Here is a 24,937-nt window from a genome sequence, read left to right on the forward strand (position 1 = left end):
GGCCAGTAAGGCCCGACGGAGGAAATTCAACTGGGTCGATTCCTGCATTTCCTGCAGACAGGAGTGTCTATGGGCCTGAAATTGAGGTCCATTAAGGTTCGGATTTCGGCCCTGTCAATTTTCTTCCAAAAAAAAAAGAACGAGCTTCAGTCCCTGAAGTTTGGACGTTTGTAAAAGGGGTACTGCATATACAGCCTCCTTTTGTGCCTCCAGTGGCAATTTGGGATCTCAATGTAGTTTGGGTTCCAAAAGTCACATTGGTTTGAACCACTTAAATCTGTGGAGTTAAAATATCTCGCATGGAAAGTGGTCATGCTGTTGGCCCTGGCCTGGGCCAGGCGCGTGTCAGGATTGGCGGCTTTATCCTGTAAAAGCCCTTATCTGATTTTCCATTCGGACAGGGCGGAATTGAGGACTCGTCCTCAGTTTCTCCCTAAGGTGGTTCCAGCGTTTTCACCTGAACCAACCTATTGTGGTGCCTGCGGCTACTAGGGACTTGGAGGAATCCAAGTTGCTGGATGTTGTCAGGGCCCTGAAAATATGTTCCAGGACGGCTGGAGTCAGGAAATCTGACTCGCTGTTTATCCTGTATGCACCCAACATGCTGGGTGCTCCTGCTTCTAAGCAGACTATTGCTCGTTGGATTTGTAGTACAATTCAGCTTGCACATTCTGTGGCAGGCCTGCCACAGCTAAAATCTGTAAAAGCCCGTTCCACAAGGAAAGTGGGCTCATCTTGGGCGGCTGCCCGAGGGATCTCGGCTTTACAACTTTGCCGAGCAGCTACTTGGTCAGGGGCAAACACGTTTGCTAAATTCTACAAATTTGATACCCTGGCTGAGGAGGACCTGGAGTTCTCTCATTCGGTGCTGCAGAGTCATCCGCACTCTCCCGCCCGTTTGGGAGCTTTGGTATAATCCCCATGGTCCTTACGGAGTTCCCAGCATCCACTTAGGACGTTAGAGAAAATAAGAATTTACTTACCGATAATTCTATTTCTCGTAGTCCGTAGTGGATGCTGGGCGCCCATCCCAAGTGCGGATTGTCTGCAATACTTGTACATAGTTATTGTTACAAAAATCGGGTTATTATTGTTGGGAGCCATCTTTTCAGAGGCTCCTCTGTTGTCATACTGTTAACTGGGTTCAGATCACAAGTTATACGGTGTGATTGGTGTGGCTGGTATGAGTCTTACCCGGGATTCAAAATCCTTCCTTATTGTGTACGCTCGTCCGGGCACAGTTTCCTAACTGAGGCTTGGAGGAGGGTCATAGGGGGAGGAGCCAGTGCACACCAGTTAGTCCTAAAGCTTTCTTTAGATGTGCCCAGTCTCCGGCGGAGCCGCTATTCCCCATGGTCCTTACGGAGTCCCCAGCATCCACTACGGACTACGAGAAATAGAATTATCGGTAAGTAAATTCTTATTTTCTCTTACGTCCTAGAGGATGCTGGGGACTCCGTAAGGACCATGGGGTATAGACGGGCTCCGCAGGAGATAGGGCACCTAAAAAGAACTTTGACTATGGGTGTGCACTGGCTCCTCCCTCTATGCCCTCCTCCAGACCTCAGTTAGATCTTGTGCCCAGAGGAGAATGGGTGCACTGCAGAGAGCTCTCCAGAGTTTTCTGTTGAAGAAGAATTTTGTTAGGTTTTTTATTTTCAGGGAGTCCTGTTGGCAACATGCTCCCTGCATCGTGGGACCGAGGAGAGAGAAGCAGAGCTGGCTTGTCAAGTTGGGCACTGCTTCTAAGGCTATTGGACACCATTAGCTCCAGAGGGAGTCGGAACACAGGTCTCACCTGGGATTCGTCACGGAGCCGCGCCGCTATCCTCCTCACAGATCACGAAGATAGAAGTCGGATGAGAAGGCAGAAGACATCTTAGGCGGCAGAAGACATCAGATCTTCATGAGGTAAGGCGCGCAGCGTTAAGCTGTGCGCCATTGCTCCCAGTCACACACACACAGAGCAGCACTGAAGGGTGCAGGGCGCAGGGGGGGGGCGCCCTGGGCAGCAATAAACCTCACATTTGGGCACATGCAGATTGATTAGGCTGCGGAGGCAGTAAATCTATGATCCCCCGCCATTTTAATTGAAAAATCACTGGGACCGAAGCCCGCCGTCGGGTGGGCGGGGCTTGATCCTCAGCACTAACCAGCGCCATTTTCTCCACAGAAGCTGCATGAGGAAAACGCTGGCTCCCTGGTCTCTCCCCTGCTGAACTTCACAGGCTGGAAAAAAGAGGAGGGGGGCACATTAGCGACGCAGTGAGTGGGAATTGGTATATTATATATAGAAAAGCGCTATCTGGTCATATTTTTTCCAGTGTTTTTAAGCGCTGGTGTGTGCTGGCATACTCTCTCTCTGTCTCTCCTTAGGGCCTGGTTGGGGTTTTGTCCCCTTATAGGTTAATCCCTGTGTGTGTGGGGTATCGGTACATGCGTTTCGACATGGTCTGAGGCGGAAGGCTTCTCCAAGGAGGAGGTGGAGCAAATGAGTGGTGTGTCCCCGTCGGTTGTGCCGACTCCGGATTGGATGAACATGTGGCATATGTTGAATGCAAGTGTGGCATCTTTACATAAAACGCTTGATAAGGCTGAATTAGGGGGACATCAGGGGGTCAAGCCTCGGATTGGACCGACTCAGGGCCCGTCGGGGTCTCAAAAGCGTCCCTTAACACAAGACACTACTACCGACACGGATTCTGATTCCAGTGTCGACTACGACGAAGTAAAATTGCACCCTAGGGTGACTAAAACCATTCAGTGTATGATTGTGGCAATAAGGGATGTGTTGCATATTGAGGATGAACCCTCGGTCCCCGACACAAGGGTACACATGTTTAAGGAAAAGAAACAGATTATTAACTTTCCCACATCTCATGAATTAAATGAATTCTTTGGAAAAGCTTGGGAGACTCCGGAAAAGAGACCGCAGATCCCCAAAAGAATTTATATGGCATACCCCTTCCCTAAGCAGGACAGGGAGATTTGGGAATTATCCCCCTCTGTGGACAAGGCCCTGACGCGCCTGTCCAAGAAAGTGGCGCTACCATCTCCTGATACAGCGGCCCTTAAGGACCCTGCAGATCGCAGGCAAGAAACTACCTTAAAGTGTATTTATTCTCATACAGGTGCTGTGCTAAGGCCGACGATTGCGTCGGCATGGGTGTGTAGCGCAATTGCAGCTTGGACAGATGAGCTGACAGATCAATTTAATAATATGGATAAGGATACTATATTCTTAACTCTAGCCCATATAAAAGACGCAGTCTTATTTATGAGGGATGCTCAAAGGGACATTGGATTGCTAGCTTCTAGGGCCAATATCTATCTCAGCGAGAAGATCCTTATGGACTCGCCAATGGACGGGTGATGCGGATTCCAAAAAACATATGGAAGTACTACCCTATAAGGGTGATGTATTGTTTGGGGATGAGCTGACGGACCTGGTTTCCACAGCTACAGCAGGTAAATCGAATTTTTTACCATATATTCCCCAACAGCAAAAGAAAGTAACACCCTATCAGATGCAGTCCTTTCGGTCGCACAAGTCCAGAGGAAGTCGGGGATCCTCTTTCCTCGCCAGAGGTAAGGGCAGAGGCAAAAGAGCACCTGCTTCGACAGGTGCCCAAGAACAAAAGTCCTCCCCGGCTGCTCCAAAACCCACAGCAAAACCCTGAGGGAGTCCGCACCGGTGGGGGCACGTCTTCGACTTTTCAGTCAGGCCTGGGTCAGTTCAGACCTGAATCCCTGGGTGTTGGACATAGTTTCCCAGGGTTACAAATTGGAATTCGAGGAGGTGCTCCCGCGCCGATTTTTCAAATCGGCCCTACCAGCTTCCACATCGGAAAGGGATATAGTGTTAGCTGCAATTCAGACGCTGTGTATACAGCAAGTGATAATCAAGGTTCCCCTGCACCAGCAGGGAAGAGGTTACTACTCAACCCTATTTGTGGTCCCGAAACCAGACGGTTCGGTCAGACCTATTTTGAATCTGAAATCCCTAAACCTGTACATAAATAGATTCAAATTCAAAATGGAATCTCTCAGAGCGATAATAGCCAACATGGAGGAAGGGGAGTTTATGGTGTCTCTGGACATAAAGGATGCGTACCTTCATGTCCCCATATATGCCCCCCCATCAGGAATACCTGAGATTCACTGTACAGGATTGTCATTACCAATTTCAGACGTTGCCGTTTGGACTCTCCACGGCCCCGAGGATTTTCACCAAGATAATGGCGGAAATGATGGTTGTCCTGCGCAAGCATGGAGTCACAATTATCCCATACTTGGACGATCTCCTGATAAAAGCGAGATCAAGGGAGAAATTGCTGAGCAGTGTGGCGCTCTCTCTGAGAGTGCTCCAGCAACACGGTTGGATTCTAAATCTACCGAAGTCACAGTTGATTCCGACAACTCGACTACCGTTCCTAGGCATGATACTGGATACGGAACAAATGAAGGTCTTCCTCCCAATAGAGAAAGCCCAGGACATCCAGAACATGGTCAGAGACCTGCTAAAACCGAAAAGGGTGTCAGTTCACCAATGCACTCAAATTCTGGGAAAAATGGTGGCGGCCTACGAGGCCATTCCCTTCGGAAGGTTCCATGCAAGGACTTTTCAATGGGACCTTCTGGACAAGTGGTCCGGGTCCCATCTACACTTACATCGGAAAATAACTCTGTCCCCAGGGGCCAGAGTGTCCCTCCTGTGGTGGTTGCAAAGTGCTCACCTCCTGGAGGGTCGCAGGTTAGGAATTCAGGATTGGATCCTGGTTACCACGGATGCGAGCCTCCGAGGATGGGGAGCGGTCACACAGGGAAAAAAATTTCAGGGTCTTTGGTCAGACCAGGAGTCCTGTCTACACATCAATGTGTTGGAACTCAGGGCCATTTACAACGGCCTTCGACAAGCGGAGAGTTTTCTTCGAAACCTACCGGTTCTGATTCAATCAGACAATGTCACAGCAGTGGCTCATGTGAACCGCCAAGCCGGGACACGAAGCAGAGTCGCGATGGCGGAAGCCACAAGGATCCTTCGCTGGGCGGAAAATCATGTAAGCGCTCTGTCGGCTGTCTTCATTCCGGGAGTGGACAACTGGGAAGCAGACTTCCTCAGCAGACACGATCTCCATCCAGGAGAGTGGGGACTTCATCAAGAAGTCTTTGCAGACGTAACGCGTCTTTGGGGAACTCCTCAAATAGACATGATGGCGTCACGCCTCAACAAAAAGCTTCGGAGGTATTGTGCCAGGTTTCGGGACCCTTAGGCAGTAGCAGTAGACGCTCTGGTAACACCGTGGGTGTTCAAATCGGTCTACGTGTTTCCTCCTCTTCCTCTCATCACAAAAGTGTTGAGGATCATAAGACGAAGAAGAGTACAGACGATACTCGTTGTCCCAGACTGGCCTCGAAGGGCCTGGTACTCGGATCTACAAGAGATGCTCACAGGAGATCCCTGGCCTCTTCCTCTCAGGGAAGACCTGTTGCAACAGGGGCCCTGTGTATTTCAAGACTTACCGCGGTTACGTTTGACGGCATGGCGGTTGAACGCCGAATCCTAGCGAAAAAGGGGATTCCGGAAGAGGTCATCCCTACTTTAATAAAGGCTAGGAAGGAGGTGACGGTAAAACATTATCACCGTATCTGGCGAAAGTATGTGTCTTGGTGTGAGTCCAAGAATGCGCCTACGGAAGATTTTCATCTGGGTCGTTTTCTCCACTTCCTACAGACAGGAGTGGATATGGGCCTGAAATTAGGCTCTGTTAAGGTACAGATTTCGGCCCTCTCGATTTTCTTTCAGAAGGAATTGGCTTCTCTTCCAGAAGTCCAGACGTTTGTAAAGGGAGTGCTGCACATCCAGCCCCCTTTTGTGCCTCCAGTGGCACCATGGGACTTGAACGTGGTGTTGCAGTTCTTAAAATCACACTGGTTTGAACCGCTTACCAAGGTTGAGTTGAAATTTCTTACCTGGAAGGTGGTCATGCTGTTGGCCTTGGCATCAGCAAGGCGAGTGTCTGAATTGGCGGCTTTGTCACACAAAAGCCCCTACTTGATTTTTCATGTGGATCGAGCTGAATTGAGGACACGTACGCAATTTTTGCCTAAAGCGGTTTCTTCATTCCATATGAATCAACCTATTGTGGTGCCTGTGGCTACAAGTGACCTGGGGGATTCCAGATACCTGGATGTAGTCAGGGCCTTAAAGATTTATGTAGCCAGAACGGCTAAAATTAGGAAAACAGAGGCTCTGTTTGTCCTGTATGCTGCTAATAAGATTGGCGCACCTGCTTCGAAGCAGACTATTGCTCGCTGGATCTGTAATACGATTCAGCAGGCTCATTCTACGGCTGGATTGCCGGTACCAAATTCGGTTAAAGCCCATTCCACTAGGAAGGTGGGCTCTTCTTGGGCGGCTGCCCGAGGCGTCTCGGCATTACAGCTTTGCCGAGCGGCGACTTGGTCGGGGTCAAACACTTTTGCTAAATTCTACAAGTTTGATACCCTGGCTGATGAGGACCTAGCGTTTGCTCAGTCTGTGCTGCAGAGTCATACGCACTCTCCCGCCCGATTGGATGCTTTGGTATAAACCCCATGGTCCTTACGGAATCCCCAGCATCCTCTAGGACGTAAGAGAAAATAAGATTTTAAAACTACCGGTAAATCTATTTCTCCTAGTCCGTAGAGAATGCTGGGCGCCCATCCCAGTGCGGAAACTATGCAAGACTTGTATATAGTTGTTGCTTACATAAGGGTTCTGTTACAGTTGGAATAGGTCTTGGACCGTTACTGTCGTTTGTTCATACTGTTAACTGGTTATGTATGTTCCAGGTTACATGGTATGATTGGTGTGGGCTGGTATGAATCTTGCCCTTGGATTGCTAAATCCTGCCTTGTATTGTCCATCTCCTCTGGGCACAGTTCTCTAACTGAGGTCTGGAGGAGGGGCATAGAGGGAGGAGCCAGTGCACACCCATAGTCAAAGTTCTTTTTAGGTGCCCTATCTCCTGCGGAGCCCGTCTATACCCCATGGTCCTTACGGAGTCCCCAGCATCCTCTACGGACTAGGATAAATAGTTTTACCGGTAGGTTTAAGATCTTAGTTTTTTATGACTCAATGTACACAAACTTTGTTTAATACACAAAGTTATTAAAAATATTGGCTAAAATGACCTTCAGGCTGTGTGTATAAGGTGTATATGAAACATAAATGCATTCTCTGCTTAGACTTGGGTCCCATCGCCATGATATCTCATTATGGTATGCAATTATTCCAAAATACTGAAAAATACGATATCCAAAATACCTCTGGTCCCAAGCATTTTGGATAAGGGATACTCAACCTGTATTTATATTCGCCTAAGTGCAAGCACTAGTAGTAAAGCAAAGAGAAGTATTATGATTGCATCTTGAAAATGTAGACTATGCACAGACTATCATTACAGTATAACTTCTAGAGTTTTCTTTCATTTTTTAAATATAAAAATTGTCTATTATTAGGAATGCACTTTTTTATAGACTTGCAGTGTTTTAAACACTTAGCACAAAAAGTCAGTTGTGTACATGTGCCACAATGCATTGGTAACACTGTTCACACCCAATTTCACCATCCTAAAAGTGTTAGAAATTAGTGCAGTACGGTTAGGGCATTGCAGTGCTGGGCCCGGGGTCACTGGATAATGATCATAATCCATTCAATACATAACCCACCTGGACTTTACTTTTTGCCCGAGAACCTTGTTACTAAAAAGCCTTTAACACTGTACTAGTGACCAGTACTTTTTGCCTCTATCCCTTACTGCAGTGGTTCCCAAATTTTTTTTAACCACGACGCCCTGGAGTATCAGACTTTTTTCACTGTACCCCTAGGCCAAAATTTTCTTATTGAGAAATTTAGAAAAAAAATATTAAATTAAGTATATTGTGTTTATATGTCATCCTTTTGGTTAAATTTAGTGGTGAGGGACAGGATTTGCTTCTTTTTGTCCTCATATTTTATGATTGACAATCACCAGAACTGGTTTTGCCTAATACATTGACTATAAATTATTTGAATTGGTTCTGGACCACCAATCCAAGGCACCCCTGCAAGTGTCCCGAGACACCCCAGGGTGCCACGGCATACAGTTAGAAAACCACTGCCTTACTGTATCATTTAATACTCATAGATATATTTGTTCTCTGGATGCATTTGTGTTGCGTTATGGGCAGGGGTTTGTTTATGGCTACATTTATGAGTTACACACCGTTCTCTGTTTATGGCGCCAAATGCATTTATAAAGGTTATTAGTAATTTGTGAAAGGGAGTGTCCATTATTTTAGGCTACTGCAGCTATACAGGAACATTAGAGGCCTCTGGCAATGCTAGCAATTATTTTTCTTAATTAGTAGCACTCATAGCCGTACAAATTCAGGTTTCTTAAATATAAGAAGTCTGGCTCCTGTCTGATCTGTAGAGACACCAAAGATGATATTTTTATTTTAGATTGTTTAATTGTCTCCATTGTGTATGCATACATGCATTGAGTAATCATGTTTTGAAAGTATTTGCATAGCTTGTTTTTACTGATAAAATTGATCTATAGGTCTTTTTATATTTTATTTGTTAAAAGCTTAAAGCTGACGCCTACGTGTACTAGGCCAAATCCTGCTTAATAAAGGCTAGATAGAATCTTTTTTGAGAATAAGTACAAAAATGTTCCAAAAATCAAAACGAGAAAAGTGTCAAACACAGATGAGTAGTTAGCGTGTCTTCTGTTACATGGAGTAATTATGTTACAAGAAATAAAGTTTTGGAGATGTTTGAAACAATGAATACAGTGAAGTGAGCCAGTGTAGCAGTTGCCATAGCAACCAATCAGCTTAGAGGTAACGTTTATCAGGGCTATCTTAACATATAGGCATACTGGGCAGCTGCACAGGGTCCTATAATTGTAGGAAGCTTGGAGCAGGGGCGGGTGATGGTCACACTATCAAAGCGGTGAAGCAGCATTCGCTAACTGCGTGGCAGGAGCTATCCACCAATCAGAGTGCTGACAGACATTTACTGTATGGAAGCATGTGAAGACACGGCGCAGGACTGAAGGAGGGGCATGTTATTATTTTTTTTTTATTGGTTCACGTGAATGGGTGTGCATTGCTTTGCCCAGGGTGTATAATGCTGTTAAGATGGCCCTGACATTTATCAAGTGCGTTCTATAAAATTATAGGTAGCAGATGATTGGTTTCCATGGGCAACGTCTCCACTGGCTCACTTCTTCCCTCTTTTCACTGCTTCATACATCTCCCCCAATATTAGAAACCTGCATATGTAATTTACTCACTGGCCACTTTATTATTTGCACCTTTGTAGTACTGCGTCCCCGTTGGCCCAGAACAGGCTGACTTTTTTGTGGTATGGATACAACAAGGTGCTGGAAACTACTTAAATGTTATGGTTCCTGTTGACATTATAACAGCAGGCATTTGTGGTGACAGGCTTTGCTTCTGTAGAGGAGAAGGGGTGAAGTTGTCCATAGCAAGCAGATTCTAGCTACCATTTTAAAGAAAGTTCTAGATAAATGATAGGTTTAATCTGATTGGTTGGTACTTATATACGTGTCATTAGAAGATGAGTAGACTGAGACCATAAAGAGATGCACATGTTTAGCACTAATACTCAGACTGAAACATTTGAATGATGCTCTATTGATGTTATGGGGACTAATGTCTGCTTAGAAAACATTCCCCATACTATTACACCCCTACCAGTCTGTATTGATGACACAAGACAGGCCACATATGACCCAACCATCTGCATGTGACAGCAGAAATTGAGATTCAGCAGACTAGGTGACATTTCAACTGTTAAGTTTTGATGAGCTTGTGCCTACTGTAGTTTGATTTTCCAGTTCTTAGCTGACATATGTTACCCAGTGTGATTTTCTATTGCTGAAATCCATCCACCACTGTAACACAGGGTTATAGAAGTTACTGTTGCCTTCCTGTCAGCTTGAACCAGGCACTTTGGCCCAAAGAAGGGCCGATTCCTGGATTTTTTGTTTTGTTTTGTGCACCATTCTATGTAATCTCTGTGTGTGAAAATATCACTGGCGCCGAGAGAGGTGGGAAGCGGATACTAATTACCTGGGCCACAGTTTGCTGGAGGTGCCTGGTCAGGACTTGAGTCCACCGTCCTCCCTTCATTAGGGAAGCAGGTCACTCCACCACGGCCAGCGCTATCTTCCCAGGGACATCTCTGGAGAGTCTTTGCTCGCTAGTGCACGTGTGCCATCTTCCCAAATATCATCGGGAAGATGGCGCAGCCCAAGGAGGGGGAACCCACTTCCCGGAGATTAAAAGATAGGAAGCAGTTGCCCCCCCCCCCCCCCCCCCCGTCCCCCCTTGATTTGAATGCCACTCCCATGGAGCGCGTTTTGCGGCCCTCGCAATTAAGTTGTTTCTCTGACGTCCTAGTGGATGCTGGGAACTCCGTAAGGACCATGGGGAATAGCGGCTCCGCAGGAGACTGGGCACAACTAAAGAAAGCTTTAGGTCACCTGGTGTGCACTGGCTCCTCCCACTATGACCCTCCTCCAAGCCTCAGTTAGATTTTGTGCCCGGCCGAGGTTGGATGCACACTAGGGGCTCTCCTGAGCTTCTAGAAAGAAAGTATAGAATTAGGTTTTTTATTTTCAATGAGACCTGCTGGCAACAGGCTCACTGCAGCGAGGGACTAAGGGGAGAAGAAGCGAACCTGCCTGCTTGCAGCCAGCTTGGGCTTCTTAGGCTACTGGACACCATTAGCTCCAGAGGGATCGACCGCAGGCCCAGCCTTGGTGTTCGGTCCCGGAGCCGCGCCACCGTCCGTCTTACAGAGCCAGAAGCAAGAAGAGGTCCGGAAAATCGGCGGCAGAAGACATCAGTCTTCACCAAGGTAGCGCACAGCACTGCAGCTGTGCGCCATTGCTCCTCATACACACTTCACACTCCGGTCACTGAGGGTGCAGGGCGCTTGGGGGGGGCGCCCTGAGCAGCAATAAAAACACCTTGGCTGGCAAAAATACCACAATATATAGCCCCAGAGGCTATATATGTGGTAAATACCCCTGCCAGAATCCAGAAAAAAGCGGGAGAAAAGTCTCAGAAAAAGGGGCGGAGCTATCTCCCTCAGACACACTGGCGCCATTTTCTCTTCACAGTGCAGCTGGAAGAAAGCTCCCCAGGCTCTCCCCTGTAGTTTTCAGGCTCAAAGGGTTAAAAAGAGAGGGGGGGCACTAAATTTAGGCGCAATATTATATATACAAGCAGCTATTGGGGAAATTTCACTCAGTTATAGTGTTAATCCCCACATTATATAGCGCTCTGGTGTGTGCTGGCATACTCTCTCTCTGTCTCCCCAAAGGGCTTTGTGGGGTCCTGTCCTCAGTCAGAGCATTCCCTGTGTGTGTGCGGTGTGTCGGTACGGCTGTGTCGACATGTTTAATGAGAAGGCTTATATGGTGACGGAGCAGATGCCGATAAATGTGATGTCGCCCCCTGTGGGGCCGACACCAGAGTGGATGGTTAGGTGAAAGGTATTAACCGACAGTGTCAACTCCTTACATAAAAGGGTGGATGACGTAACAGCTGTGGGACAGCCGGCTTCTCAGTCCGCGCCTGCCCAGGCGTCTCAAAGGCCATCAGGGGCTCAAAAACGCCCGCTCACTCAGATGGCAGACACAGATGTCGACACGGAGTCTGACTCCAGTGTCGACAAGGTTGAGACATATACACAATCCACTAGGAACATCCGTGACTTGATCCCGGCAATAAAAAAAATGTGTTACACATTTCTGACATTAACCCTCTAAAAATGGGTTTTTATGTTGGGGAGAAAAAGCAGGCAGTGTTTTGTTCCCCCATCAGATGAATGAATGAAGTGTGTGAAAAGCGTGGGTTCCCCCCGATAAGAAACTGGTAATTTCTAAAAAGTTACTGATGGCGTACCCTTTCCCGCCAGAGGATAAGTTACGCTGGGAGATATCCCCTAGGGTGGATAAGGCGCTCACACGGTTGTCAAAAAAAGGTTGCACTGCCGTTTTAGGAACAGCCACTTTGAAGGTACCTGTTGATAAAAAGCAGGAGGCTATCCTGAAGTCTGTATTTACACACTCAGGTACTAGACTGAGACCTGCAGATCGTGCTGCTGCAGCGTGGTCGGTGACCCTGTCAAACATGAGAACATATTAAAGACGTCGTCTTATATATGAGGGATGCACAGAGGGATATTTTGCCGGCTGGCATCCAAAATGAATGTAATGTCCATTCTGTCAGGAGGGTATTAGAGACCTGTCACTGGACAGGTGATGCTGACTTTAAAAGGCGCATAGAGATTCTGCCTTATAAGGGTGAGGAATTATTTGGGGATGGTCTCTGGGACCTCGTATCCACAGCAACAGCTGGGAAGAAATATTTTTACCTCAGGTTTCCTCACAGACTAAGAAAGCACTGTATTATCAGGTACAGTCCTTTCGGCTTCAGAAAAGCAAGCGGGTCAAAGGCGCTTCCTTTCTGTACAGAGACATGGGAAGAGGGAAAAAGCTGCACCAGTCAGCCTGTTCCCAGAATCAAAATTCTTCTCTCGCTTCCTCTGAGTCCACAGCATGACGCGGGGGCTCCACAGGTGTAGCCAGGTACGGTGGGGAGCCGTCTCAAAAATTTCAGCGATCAGTGGGCTCGCTCACAGGTAGATCCCTGTTTCATTCAAGTAGTATTTCAGGGGTACAAGCTGGAATTCGAGATGTCTCCCCCCCGCCGTTTCCTCAAATATGCCTTGCCGACAACTCCCTCAGGCAGGGAGGCTGCGCTAGAGGCAATTAATAAGCTGTATTCCCAGCAGGTAATACTCAAGGTGCTCCTACTTCAACAAGGACGGGGTTACTATTCCACACGGTTTGGGGTACCGAAACCGCATGGTTCGGTGTGACCCATTTTATATTTAAAATCCTTGAACACATACATAAAAAAATTCAAGTTCAAGATGGAATCGCTCAGGGCGGTTATTGCAAGCCTGGACGAGGGGGATTACATGGTATCCCGGGACATCAAGGATGCTTACCTGCATGTCCCCATTTACCATCCTCGCCAGGAGTACCTCAGATTTGTGGTACAGGATTACCATTACCAAGTCCAGACACTGCCGTTTGGACTGTACATGGCACCGAGGGTGTTTACCAAGGTAATGGCCGAAATGATGATACTCCTTCGAAAAAAGGGAGTTTTAATTATCCCGTACTTGGACAATCTCCTTATAAGGGCAAGGTCCAAGGAGCAGTTGCTAGTCGGGGTAGCACTATTTTGGAAAGTGCTACAACAGCACGGTTGGATTCTAAACAGTCCAAAGTCACAGCTGGTTCCTACGACACGTCTACTGTTCCTGGGGATGGTTCTGGACACAGAACAGAAATAAGTGTTTCTCCCGGAGGAGAAAGCCAAGGAGCTGTCATCTCTAGTCAGAGACCTCCTGAAGCCAAAACAGGTATCGGTGCATCATTGCACGCGAGTCCTGGGAAAAATGGTAGCTTCCTACGAAGCAATCCCATTCGGCAGGTTCCATGCAAGAACTTTTCAGTGGTACCTGTTGGACAAGTGGTCCGGATCACATCTTCAGATGCATCGGCTGATAACCCTGTCTTCAAGGACCAGGGTATCTCTACTGTGGTGGCTGCAGAGTGCCCATCTTCAAGAGGGCCGCAGGTTCGGCATACAGGACTAGGTCCTAGTGACCATGGATGCCAGCCTTTGAGGCTGTCGGGCAGTCACACAGGGAAGAAACTTCCAGGGACTTCCCTACATATAAATATTCTGGAACTGAGGACCATTTACAATGCCCTGAGTCAGGCAAGGCCTCTGCTTCAAAACCAGCCGGTACTGATCCAATCAGACAACATCACGGCAGTCGCCCATGTAAACCAACGGGGCGGCACAAGAAGCAGGATGGCGATGGCAGAAGCCACAAGGATTCTCCGATGGGCGGAAAATCATGTGTTAACACTGTCAGCAGTGTTCATTCCCGGAGTGGACGACTGGGAAGCAGATCTTCTCAGCAGACACGACCTCCACCCGGGAGAGTGGGGATTTCATCCAGAAGTCTTCCAAAGGATTGTACACCATTGGGAAAGGCCACAGGTGGACATGATGGCGTCCCGCCTCAACAAAAAGCTATAAAAAATATTGCGCCAGGTCAAGGGACCCTCAGGCGATAGCTGTGGACGCTCTGGTAACACCGTGGGTGTACCAGTCGGTTTATGTGTTCCCCCCTCTGCCTCTCATACAAAAGGTACTGAGAATAATAGGAAGGCGAGGAGTAAGAACGATACTCGTGGTTCCGGATTGGCCAAGAAGAGCTTGGTACCCAGAACTTCAAGAAATTATATCAGAGGACCCATGGCCTCTGCCGCTCAGACAGGACCTGCGGCAGCAGGGGCCCTGTCTGTTCCAAGACTTACCGCGGCTACGTTTTGACGGCATGGCGGTTGAACGCCGGATCCTAAAGGAAAAGGGCATTCCGGAGGAAGTCATTCCTACGCTGATTCAAGCCAGGAAAGATGTAACTGCAAAACATTATCACCGCATATGGCGAAAATATGTTGCTTGGTGTGAGGCTAAAAAAGGCCCCAACAGAGGAATTTCAACTAGGTCGATTTCTGCATTTCCTACAAGCAGGAGTGTCTATGGGCCTAAAATTAGGCTCCATTAAGGTACAGATCTCGGCTCTGTCGATTTTCTTCCAGAAAGAACTAGCTTCAGTACCTGAAGTTCAGACATTGTAAAAGGAGTGCTGCATATTCAGCCCCCGGTTGTGCCTCCAGTGGCACCTTGGGTTCTCAACGTGGTGTTGAGTTTCTTAAAATCACATTGGTGTGAGCCACTAAAAACCGTGGATCTAAAATATCTCACGCGGAAAGTGGTCATGTTATTGGCCTTGGCTTCGGCCAGGCGTGTCTCAGAATTGGCGGCTTTGTCATATAAAAGTCCTTATCTGGTTTTCCATATGGATAGGGCAGAATTGAGGACTCGTCCCCAGTTTCTCCCTAAGGTGGTATCAGCTTTTCACTTGAACCAACCTATTGTAGTGCCTGCGGCTACTAGGGACTTGGAGGATTCCAAGTTACTGGACGTAGTCAGGGCCTTGAAAAATTATGTTTCCAGGACGGCTAGAGTCAGGTGAACTGACTCGCTGTTTATCCTGTATGCACCCAGCAAACTGGGTGCTCCTGCTTCTAAGCAGACTATTGCTCGCTGGATTTGTAGCACAATTCAGCTGGCGCATTCTGCGGCTGGACTACCGCAGCCAAAATCTGTAAAAGCCCATTCCACAAGGAAGGTGGGCTCATCTTGGGCAGCTGCCCGAGGGGTCTCGGCTTTCCAACTTTGCCGAGCTGCAACTTGGTCAGGGGCAAACACGTTTGCTAAATTCTACAAAATTGATACCCTGGCTGAGGAGGACCTGGAGTTCTCTCATTCGGTGCTGCAGAGTCATCCGCACTCTCCCGCCCGTTTGGGAGCTTTGGTATAATCCCCATGGTCCTTACGGAGTTCCCAGCATCCACTAGGACGTCAGAGAAAATAAGATTTTACTCACCGGTAAATCTATTTCTCGTAGTCCGTAGTGGATGCTGGGCGCCCATCCCAAGTGCGGATTGTCTGCAATACTTGTATATAGTTATTGCCTAACTAAAGGGTTATTGTTGAGCCATCTGTTGAGAGGCTCAGTTATATTCATACTGTTAACTGGGTATAGTATCACGAGTTATACGGTGTGATTGGTGTGGCTGGTATGAGTCTTACCCGGGATTCAAAATCCTTCCTTATTATGTCAGCTCGTCCGGGCACAGTGTCCTAACTGAGGCTTGGAGGAGGGTCATAGTGGGAGGAGCCAGTGCACACCAGGTGACCTAAAGCTTTCTTTAGTTGTGCCCAGTCTCCTGCGGAGCCGCTATTCCCCATGGTCCTTACGGAGTTCCCAGCATCCTCTACGGACTACGAGAAATAGATTTACCGGTGAGTAAAATCTTATTTTTTTTTATATGGGTTAGTTTTTGGAAGCGTGGACCATGCTCCCATTCCAGGGGGCCCCACACCCCAAACTCATCCCTAATACTATCATAATAAATACATTTATCCAAGACCGTTTCATGTGTCAGTCGATCAAATATATGTCTGTTTTGCTATCGACCTTTTATGTTGTTGATTTTTGTTGATGAATTTTGTTTAGTGTCTATGTTCTGTCGATCTGTGATCATTGTCAATCTTGGCACTGTCGACCTATGTGTTGTCCATTATTTGTTGTCGATCTTTTCATTGTCGATCTCTCGTCTACATACCGAATGGTAAGTCCTAGATACATTTATAGAATATATCACTATTAGGGATGAGTTCGGGGCATGGGGCCCCCTGGGTTGGTGTGGCCGAGCTTCTTCAGGGCATGATATTGTAACACTTAATCTAGCGCTTTATAGCACCTAAATTGTTTTTACTAATGTAACACTTTTTACCACCCTAATCATTATGTGACACTCTCAACACGTAGCAGCTGCTTCTTACTAATGTAACACTTTTTAACACTGTAACTGCTACCTCTCACTAGTGTGATGCCTTGGGATGGTTGGTTTGTGCTGGCCCAGAGGGTACCGTGCTCTGGACTTGAACCTTAGGAATGTTAGGGACGCATCTGATGAGTTCACCTGGTCGCAGTAGGTGGGCGCATATTTTTGCCCAAAATTATGCTAAGCATCCTCAGTTTTTCTGGGTAGCAGTGTTTAGTACTTAGAGTGTGCACCTGCATTTTCTCCTTTTTTTCTGTGAGGAAATATATGAACTTCTCAAACTTGGTAATTTCTATATGTAAAAAGCAATATATACATTTTTTTTATTATTTTTTTTATTTTGCAGGTTCAAGTTTTGGACCTGGCATCAAAAAAGATAATGAGCTCTATGGATCCCGCTGCAGATAGATTTGGGATGGCAATGTGCATGAAGCTGTGGCAGGTTAGCCTTCTAGTTGCTAAAACTTATCTGTTCAATATTGTTTCTATAGTTCAGATGTATTCAGTATGTGGCCCTCCAGCTGCTGTGGAACTGCACGTCCCAGCAGACCCTGCCACTGTTTTGCTATTAGGTCATGAGGGGCGGTATAGTTCCACAGCATATAGTTAGAAATGACAGCAACTACTGTATGTTACTCTAAGGAAATAGTACTAGTAGAGAAATTTATATTGATACAAATTACCAGCAGTGTTACCATTGTCAGAATCACTTTATTGCCAAGTATATCAGTGCACGATACACAAGGAATTTGTTACAGATAGCCACCGCTCTAAGACAGTATACATACATAACAAGACCAAACACACATGGGGAGGAGCAGCATGATAGGTTTGTAAATACATGTGCCAGGTTGAATTGCACATGGAATGGGCTAGGCGCCCATCGAATTTATTAGGGTAGTTGCTTGGGGGGAAAAACTGTTCCTGTGTCTGGCAGTTCTCACCAGTTGCGAGCCATTACGCCTCCATGACGGCAGCCTTCTGAACATGTCGTGGTGCTGGGTGGGAGTGATCACCGATGATCCTTTCCACCCGCTTAGTAACCCTTGCAAGATATATATCCTCAATCGCCAGGAGATTTGTCCCTATGATTTTTTCCGCTGCCCCCACTATTCGCTGTAGTCTGTTCCTGTCATGAGTTGAAGCCGAGCCAAACCACACTGTTATCGAGGTGCAGATAACGGATTGGATAACAGCTGAGTAGAAGAGCAGTTTGAACTTCCTAAGTTGGCGTATGAAGTACAGACTCTGCTGGGCTTTCCCCACAATGCCGTCGATGTTGGACTTCCACTTCAGATCCCTAGCAATCGTGGAGCCTAAAAATCTAAAGGATTCAACTGTCGCTACTGCACTGCCCGCAACTGTTAGTGGGGGGAATGTAGAGGGATGCTTCCTGAAGTCTATGATCATCTGAACCTTCTTTGATGAATTTAACTGTAGATTGTTAGCGCTGCACCAGGTCACCAGCCAATCTACCTCATTCCTGTAAGCAGTCTCCTTTCCATCCGTGATCAGGCCAATTAGCGTGGTGTCGTCCGCAAATTTAAGGAGTTTCACCGACTTGTCCCTGGAGATGCAGTCATTGGTGTAAAGAGAGAAGAGGAAGGGGGAAGGGACACACCCATGGTGGGCGCCCGTGCAGGTTGATCCTACTCCCGAGGAGAATTTCCCCATCCTTACTCTCTGCTCCCACCCTGTTAGGAAGTTCAACACCCAGAAGCATAGCCTATCCGAGACACAGAGTCTGTGCATTTTCGATTGCAGCAGACCAGGAATGATAGTGTTGAATGCAGAGCTGAAGTCCACGAATAGTACCCTTGTGTAACCCCTTGACGAGTCCACGTGCTGCAAGATGTGATGCAGACACAAATTCATTGCGTCCTCTGCCGATCTATTTGCTCTGTAGGAAAGCTGGAGTGGGTCAAGGAGGGGACCTACTGTGGACTTTAGATGGATCAGTACCAGTCGTTCCAACGTCTTCATCACCACCGATGTTAGTGCTACCGGCCTGTAGTTGTTCAGGTTCACAGGAGCAGCAGGTTTCTTTGGCACTGGGATGATGGTCGAGCGCTTGAAGCAGGCTGGCACCACTCATGTACCGAGCGACTTGTTGAAGATAGCCGTGAAGACTGGAGCCAGCTGTGCAGCACAAGTTTTTCGGGCGGATGGAGATATGCCATCAGGCCCAGAAGTCTTCCTGGGTTTCAGTCTGCTGAAAAGCTTAGTGACTTCTGCAACATCGATGTGAGCGATGGGTTAGCGGTAAACTAAGGCTTGTTGTTTGCATAGATGCAGACATTTTGATGGCACACATAATTCCTCACAGAGTTTGACGTACGACGTAACAGTGTCGACAAGGTCGCTGAGGTCGTTTTCAGCAGACTCAAACACGTTCCAGGCAGTGCATTCAAAGCATGCCTGCAGATTTTGTTTGGCTTCGCTGGTCCATCTCCTCACCGACTTGACAACTGGCTTAGCGGATCTCACTAATTGCTTATAGGTGGACAGCAGGTGAACCGGGCAGTGATCAGTGAGCCCAAGAGCCGCCCTGGAGACAGAGTGATAGGCGTCCGTTATGTTAGTGTAGCAGTAGTCCAAGATATTGTCACCTCGCGTGGGGCATTTAACATGGTGGCAGTATTTCGGTGGCTCCTTTGACAAGTTGGCCTTGCTGGAGTCACCCAGGAGGATGAGCAGAGAGTCCGGGTATTTGCGCTCCGTGTCATTAATGCATGATGAAAGATGTTGCAGCACTGTACTCACGCAAGCCTGTGGGTGTATGTAAACCCCAACTAAGATTTCTCTAACGTCCTTGAGGATGCTGGGACTCCGTAAGGACCATGGGGAATAGACGGGCTCCGCAGGAGATAGATCACTTTAAGAAAGCTTTGGACTCTGGGTGTGCACTGGCTCCTCCCTCTATGCCCCTTCTCCAGACCTCAGTTTTACACTGTGCCCAGAGCAAGATGGGTGCACTGCAGAGAGCTCTCCAGAGTTCTCTGCCTAGAAGCATTTTTGTTTGGATTTTTTTTCTCTACCTTTTACTACTTTTTCACAGGGAGCACTGCTGGCAACAGGCTCCCTGCATCGAGGGACTGAGGAGAGAGGAGCAGACCTTCTTGTCAAAGATAGGCTCTGCTTCCTCGGCTACTAGACACCATTAGCTCCAGAGGGGGTGAACGCAGGTTCTTACTGGGCGTCCACCCCCGGAGCCGCGCCGCCGTTCTCCTCACAGAGCTAGAAGTACAGAAGACAGAAGTCGTCAGGCGGCAGAAGCCTTCAGCTTCACTGAGGTTACGCACAGCACTGCAGCTTTGCGTCATTGCTCCCATACACCTCACATACTCCGGTCACTGTAAGGGTGCAGGGCGCAAGGGGGGGGGGGAGGGGGGCGGGGCGCCCTGGGCAGCAATATAAACCTCTGCATGGCAAAAAGACTATATACATGTACAGGCGGCTCTGTACATGTATATAAAAGAGCCCCGCCATATTTTACTAAGTTTGAGCGGGACAGAAGCCCGCCGCCGAGGGGGCGGGGCTTCTCCCTCAGCACTCACCAGCGCCATTTTCTCTCCACAGCACTGCTGAGAGGAAGCTCCCCGGACTCTCCCCTGCTTACACATGGTGAAAGGGTGCTTAAAAGAGAGGTGGGGGGGGGGGGCACATAATTGTCGGTTTACATATTATACAGCGCTGCTGGGGAAAACATTTTGTGTTGGTCTCCAGGGTTATTGCGCTGGGGTGTGTGCTGGCATACTCTCTCTCTGTCTCTCCAAAGGGCCTTGACAGGGATACTGTCTTCAGGAAAGGGGTTCCCTGTGTGTGTGTGAAGTGTGTCGGTACGCGTGTGTCGACATGTTTGACGAGGAAGGCTCGCTTAATGTGGAGGGGGAGTGCTTGAATGTCAGGTCGCCGTCGGCAACACCGACACCGGAATGGGTGGATATGCTGAATGTCTTGAATGTAAATGTCAATCTATTGCATAAAAGATTAGACAAGGCAGAAGCTAGGGATCAGTCAGGTAGCCAGTCCATGCCTGTCCCTGGGGCGCCAGGTCCTTCGGGGTCTCAGAAGCACACCATATCCCAGATCGATGACACAGATACCGACACAGATACTGACTCTAGTCTCGACTATGAAGATGCAAAATTACAGCCAAAGGTGGCTAAGGGTATACGGTACATGATTATTGCCATTAAAGAGGTTTTGCATATTACTGAGGAACCCCCTGTCCCTGACACGAGGGAACACATGTATAAAGGGAAAATGCCTGAAGTCACTTTTCCATCCTCATTTGAATTAAGTGACTTGTGCGAAAAGGCTTGGGAATCTCCGGATAGGAGACCACAAGTTCCCAAAAGGATTCTCATGGCGTATCCTTTTCCACAAACTGATAGGATACGCTGGGAATCTTCGCCAAAAGTTGACAAGGCGCTGACACGTTTTTTCAAAAAGGGGCCACTGCCTTCTCAGGATACGGCTTCCCTCAATGAACCTGCTGATCGCAGGCAGGAAATTACCTTAAAGCACATTTACAATCATTCCGGTACTATTGCTCGACCGGCTATGGTGTCGGCCTGGGTTTGTAGTGCGGTTGTGGCATGGGCAGATTCCTTATCTACAGAAATTGACACCTTAGATAGGGACGCCATTCAAATGACCATAGAGCATATCAGAGATGCTGCCTTGTATATGAGGGATGCTCAGAGAGACATTTGTTTATTAAGCTCCAGAATAAATGCTATGTCTATTTCTGCTAGGCGGCTCTTGTGGACCCGACAGTGGACGGGAGATGCCGATTCAAAGCGGCATATGGAGTCCTTGCCTTACAAAGGGGTGGAGTTGTTTGGAGACGGCCTCTCGGATCTTGTCTCTACGGCTACGGCTGGTAAGTCAAATTTCTTACCTTATGTCACCCCGCAGCATACAAAAAAGGCACCTCATTATCAAATGCAGTCCTTTCGTTCCAATAAAAACAAGAAGGTGCGTGGATCATCCTTTGTTGCCAGAGGGAAAGGCAGGGGGAAAAAGCTGCACACAGCTAGGTCCCAAGAGCAGAAGTCCTCCCCTGCGTCTGCAAAGTCCACCGCATGATGCTGGGGCTTTCCGAGGGGAGGCAGATCTGGTGGGGGCTCGTCTTCGATTTTTCAGCCACGTCTGGGTTCACTCGCAAGTGGATCCCCTGGGCATTAGAGATTGTTTCTTAGGGATACGGGCTGGAATTCGAAGACTTGCCTCCTCGCCGATTTTTCAAATCGGCTCTACCGGCTTCCCCGTCAGAGAGGGAGCTAGTGTTGGCAGCAATCCAAAAATTGTATATTCAACAGGTGATTGTCACAGTTCCTCATCTCCAGCAAGGATATTATTCAACCCTGTTTGTGGTCCCGAAACCGGACGGTTCGGTCAGACCCATTTTAAACCTGAAATCTCTGAACCTGTACTTGAAGAGGTTCAAGTTCAAAATGGAATCACTCAGGGCGGTCATCGCCAGCCTGGAGGGGGGGGATTGGATGGTGTCCCTGGACATAAAGGACGCTTACCTTCATGTTCCGATATTACCCCCGCATCAGGCGTTCCTGAGATTTGCAGTGCAGGACTGTCACTACCAATTTCAGACGTTGCCGTTTTGGCTTTCCACGGCCCCCGAGAATTTTCACCAAGGTAATGGCGGAAATGATGGTGCTCCTGCGCAGGCAGGGGGTCACAATTATCCCATACTTGGACGATCTCCTCATAAAGGCGAGATCTCGGGAGAGGTTGCTGGACAGCGTGTCTCTGTCCATGAAGACGTTGCAGATACACGGCTGGATTCTCAATATACCGAAGTCCCAACTAGTCCCTACAACGCGTCTGACCTTTTTGGGGCTAATTCTAGACACAGACCAGAAAAAGGTTTTTCTTCCGATCGAAAAGGTTCAGGAACTCATAGCCATGGTCAGGAACCTATTAAAACCAAAAAAGGTTTCAGTGCATCATTGCACGCGGGTCCTGGGGAAGATGGTGGCTTCCTACGAGGCCATCCCTTTCGGCAGGTTCCATGCGAGGACTTTTCAATGGGACCTCTTGGACAAGTGGTCCGGGTCCCATTTACAAATGCATCAAAGGATCACCCTGTCTCCCAGGACCAGGGTATCTCTCCTGTGGTGGCTGAACAGTGCTCACCTACTAGAAGGTCGCAGGTTCGGCATTCAGGACTGGGTCCTGGTGACCACGAACGCAAGCCTCCGAGGCTGGGGAGCAGTGACACTTGGAAGAAATTTCCAAGGTCTCTGGTCAAGCCTAGAGTCTTGTCTCCACATCAACGTCCTGGAGTTGAGGGCCATATACAACGCCCTGCATCAAGCGGAGGAATTGCTTTGGAGAAAACCGGTTCTGATTCAGTCAGACAATGTCACGGCAGTGGCTCATATAAACCGCCAAGGCGGAACAAGGAGCAGAATGGCCATGGCAGAAGCGACCAGGATTCCACGCTGGGCGGAAGGCGATGTAAGCGCGCTGTCAGCGGTATTCATCCCGGGGGTGGACAACTGGGAGGCGGACTTCCTCAGCAGGCATGACCTGCATCCGGGAGAGTGGGTACTTCATCAAGAAGTCTTCGCACAGATCACGGATCGTTGGGGACTGCCTCAAATCGACATGATGGCATCCCGTCTCAACAAAAAGCTAAAGCGGTATTGCGCCAGGTCAAGGGACCCTCAGGCGGTAGCGGTAGACGCTCTGGTGACACCTTGGGTGTTCAGATCGGTCTATGTGTTTCCTCCTCTTCCTCTCCTACCCAAGGTGTTGAGAATAATACGAAGAAGCAGGGTCAGAACAATACTCATTGTTCCGGATTGGCCACGGAGGACTCGGTATCCGGAGCTGCAAGAGTTGCTCGCAGGGGATCCGTGGCCTCTTCCTCTAAGGCAGGACCTGCCTTCGGCAAGACGCGTTTCAGAATTTATCACATAAAAGTCCATACTTGATTTTTCACGTGGTTAGGGCAGAGTTGAGAACTCGCCCTCACTTTCTGCCAAAAGTGGTCTCATTTTTTCATGTGAACCAACCTATTGTCGTGCCTGTGGCTACACGGGACTTGGAGGATTCCGAGTCCCTGGATGTAGTCAGGGCTTTGAAGATTTATGTGACCAGAACGGCTAGAATCAGGAAGACTGAAGCTTTGTTCGTTCTGTATGCGGCCAACAAGGTTGGCGCTCCTGCTTCAAAGCAGACTATTGCTCGCTGGATCTGTTACACGATTCAGCAGGCGCATTCTACGGCAGGATTGCTGTTACCGAAATCGGTTAAGGCCCACTCCACTAGGTAAGTGGGCTCTTCTTGGGCGGCTGCCCGAGGGGTCTCGGCATTACAGTTGTGCCGAGCAGCTACTTGGTCGGGGACAAACACCTTTGCAAAGTTCTATAAGTTTGATACCCTGGCTGAGGAGGACCTCCTGTTTGCTCAATCGGTGCTGCAGAGTCATCCGCATTCTCCCGCCCGTTTGGGAGCTTTGGTATAATCCCCATGGTCCTTACGGAGTCCCAGCATCCTCAAGGACGTTAGAGAAAATAAGATTTTACTTACCGGTAAATCTATTTCTCGTAGTCCGTAGAGGATGCTGGGCGCCCGTCCCAAGTGCGGACGACTTCTGCAAGACTTGTATATAGTTATTGCTTACATAAGGGTTATGTTATAGTTTTTCAGTGGAACCGTGGCTGTTGTTGTTCATACTGTTAACTGGGTAAGTTTATCACAAGTTATACGGTGTGATTGGTGTGGCTGGTATGAATCTCGCCCTTAGATTTACAAAAATCCTTCCTCGTACTGTCCATCTCCTCTGGGCACAGTTTCCCTAACTGAGGTCTGGAGGAGGGGCATAGAGGGAGGAGCCAGTGCACACCCAGAGTCCAAAGCTTTCTTAAAGTGCCCTATCTCCTGCGGAGCCCGTCTATTCCCCATGGTCCTTACGGAGTCCCAGCATCCTCTACAGACTACGAGAGATAGATTTACCGGTAAGTAAAATCTTATTAAATGACGCAAACTCGCGAGGGGAGTAGAAGGGTTCACAGTTGATACACAAGGTCTCCAAGTGAGGGCTACAGGATTGTTGCAGGACGACAGTGTCGGTGCACCAGCCGTTGTTGATGTATATGCCCTATACATGCAGAAGCCCGGCAGGGACAGAGACTCATTGGGCACGCGCTCGCTGAGCCAGGTTTCCGTGACGCACAGGGCAGGTGAACCAGCAATGCCAGCGCTGGCACTACGCAGAAGCATCTGCGCAGAAGCATCTGCAGTTCATCCATTTTATTTGCAAGGGAGCATAAATTGGCCAGTACCACTGCCGGGAGGGCTTATCTGAGCCCCCTGTGTCTCCACTTGACTAG

The 24,937-nt window shown here is 48.3% G+C and overlaps 1 protein-coding gene across 3 annotated transcripts in view; it reads left to right on the plus strand.

The window, feature by feature from the left end:
• The window catches only part of GNB1L (G protein subunit beta 1 like), a 122,215-nt gene that overhangs the window by 66,719 nt on the left and 30,559 nt on the right, over positions 1 to 24,937 (plus strand). For 2 of the 3 annotated variants that reach the window (XM_063964752.1, XM_063964751.1), the window contains exon 5: positions 16,918 to 17,013. The exons of the other annotated variant lie outside the window; for it this stretch is intronic. In XM_063964752.1, the coding sequence (XP_063820822.1) occupies positions 16,918 to 17,013 (96 nt within the window). The remainder of the gene's footprint in view (positions 1 to 16,917; positions 17,014 to 24,937) is intronic. 3 annotated transcript variants of the gene reach the window in all.

Source organism: Pseudophryne corroboree, chromosome 1 (assembly GCF_028390025.1).
Source record: "Pseudophryne corroboree isolate aPseCor3 chromosome 1, aPseCor3.hap2, whole genome shotgun sequence".
NCBI lineage: Eukaryota > Metazoa > Chordata > Amphibia > Anura > Myobatrachidae > Pseudophryne > Pseudophryne corroboree.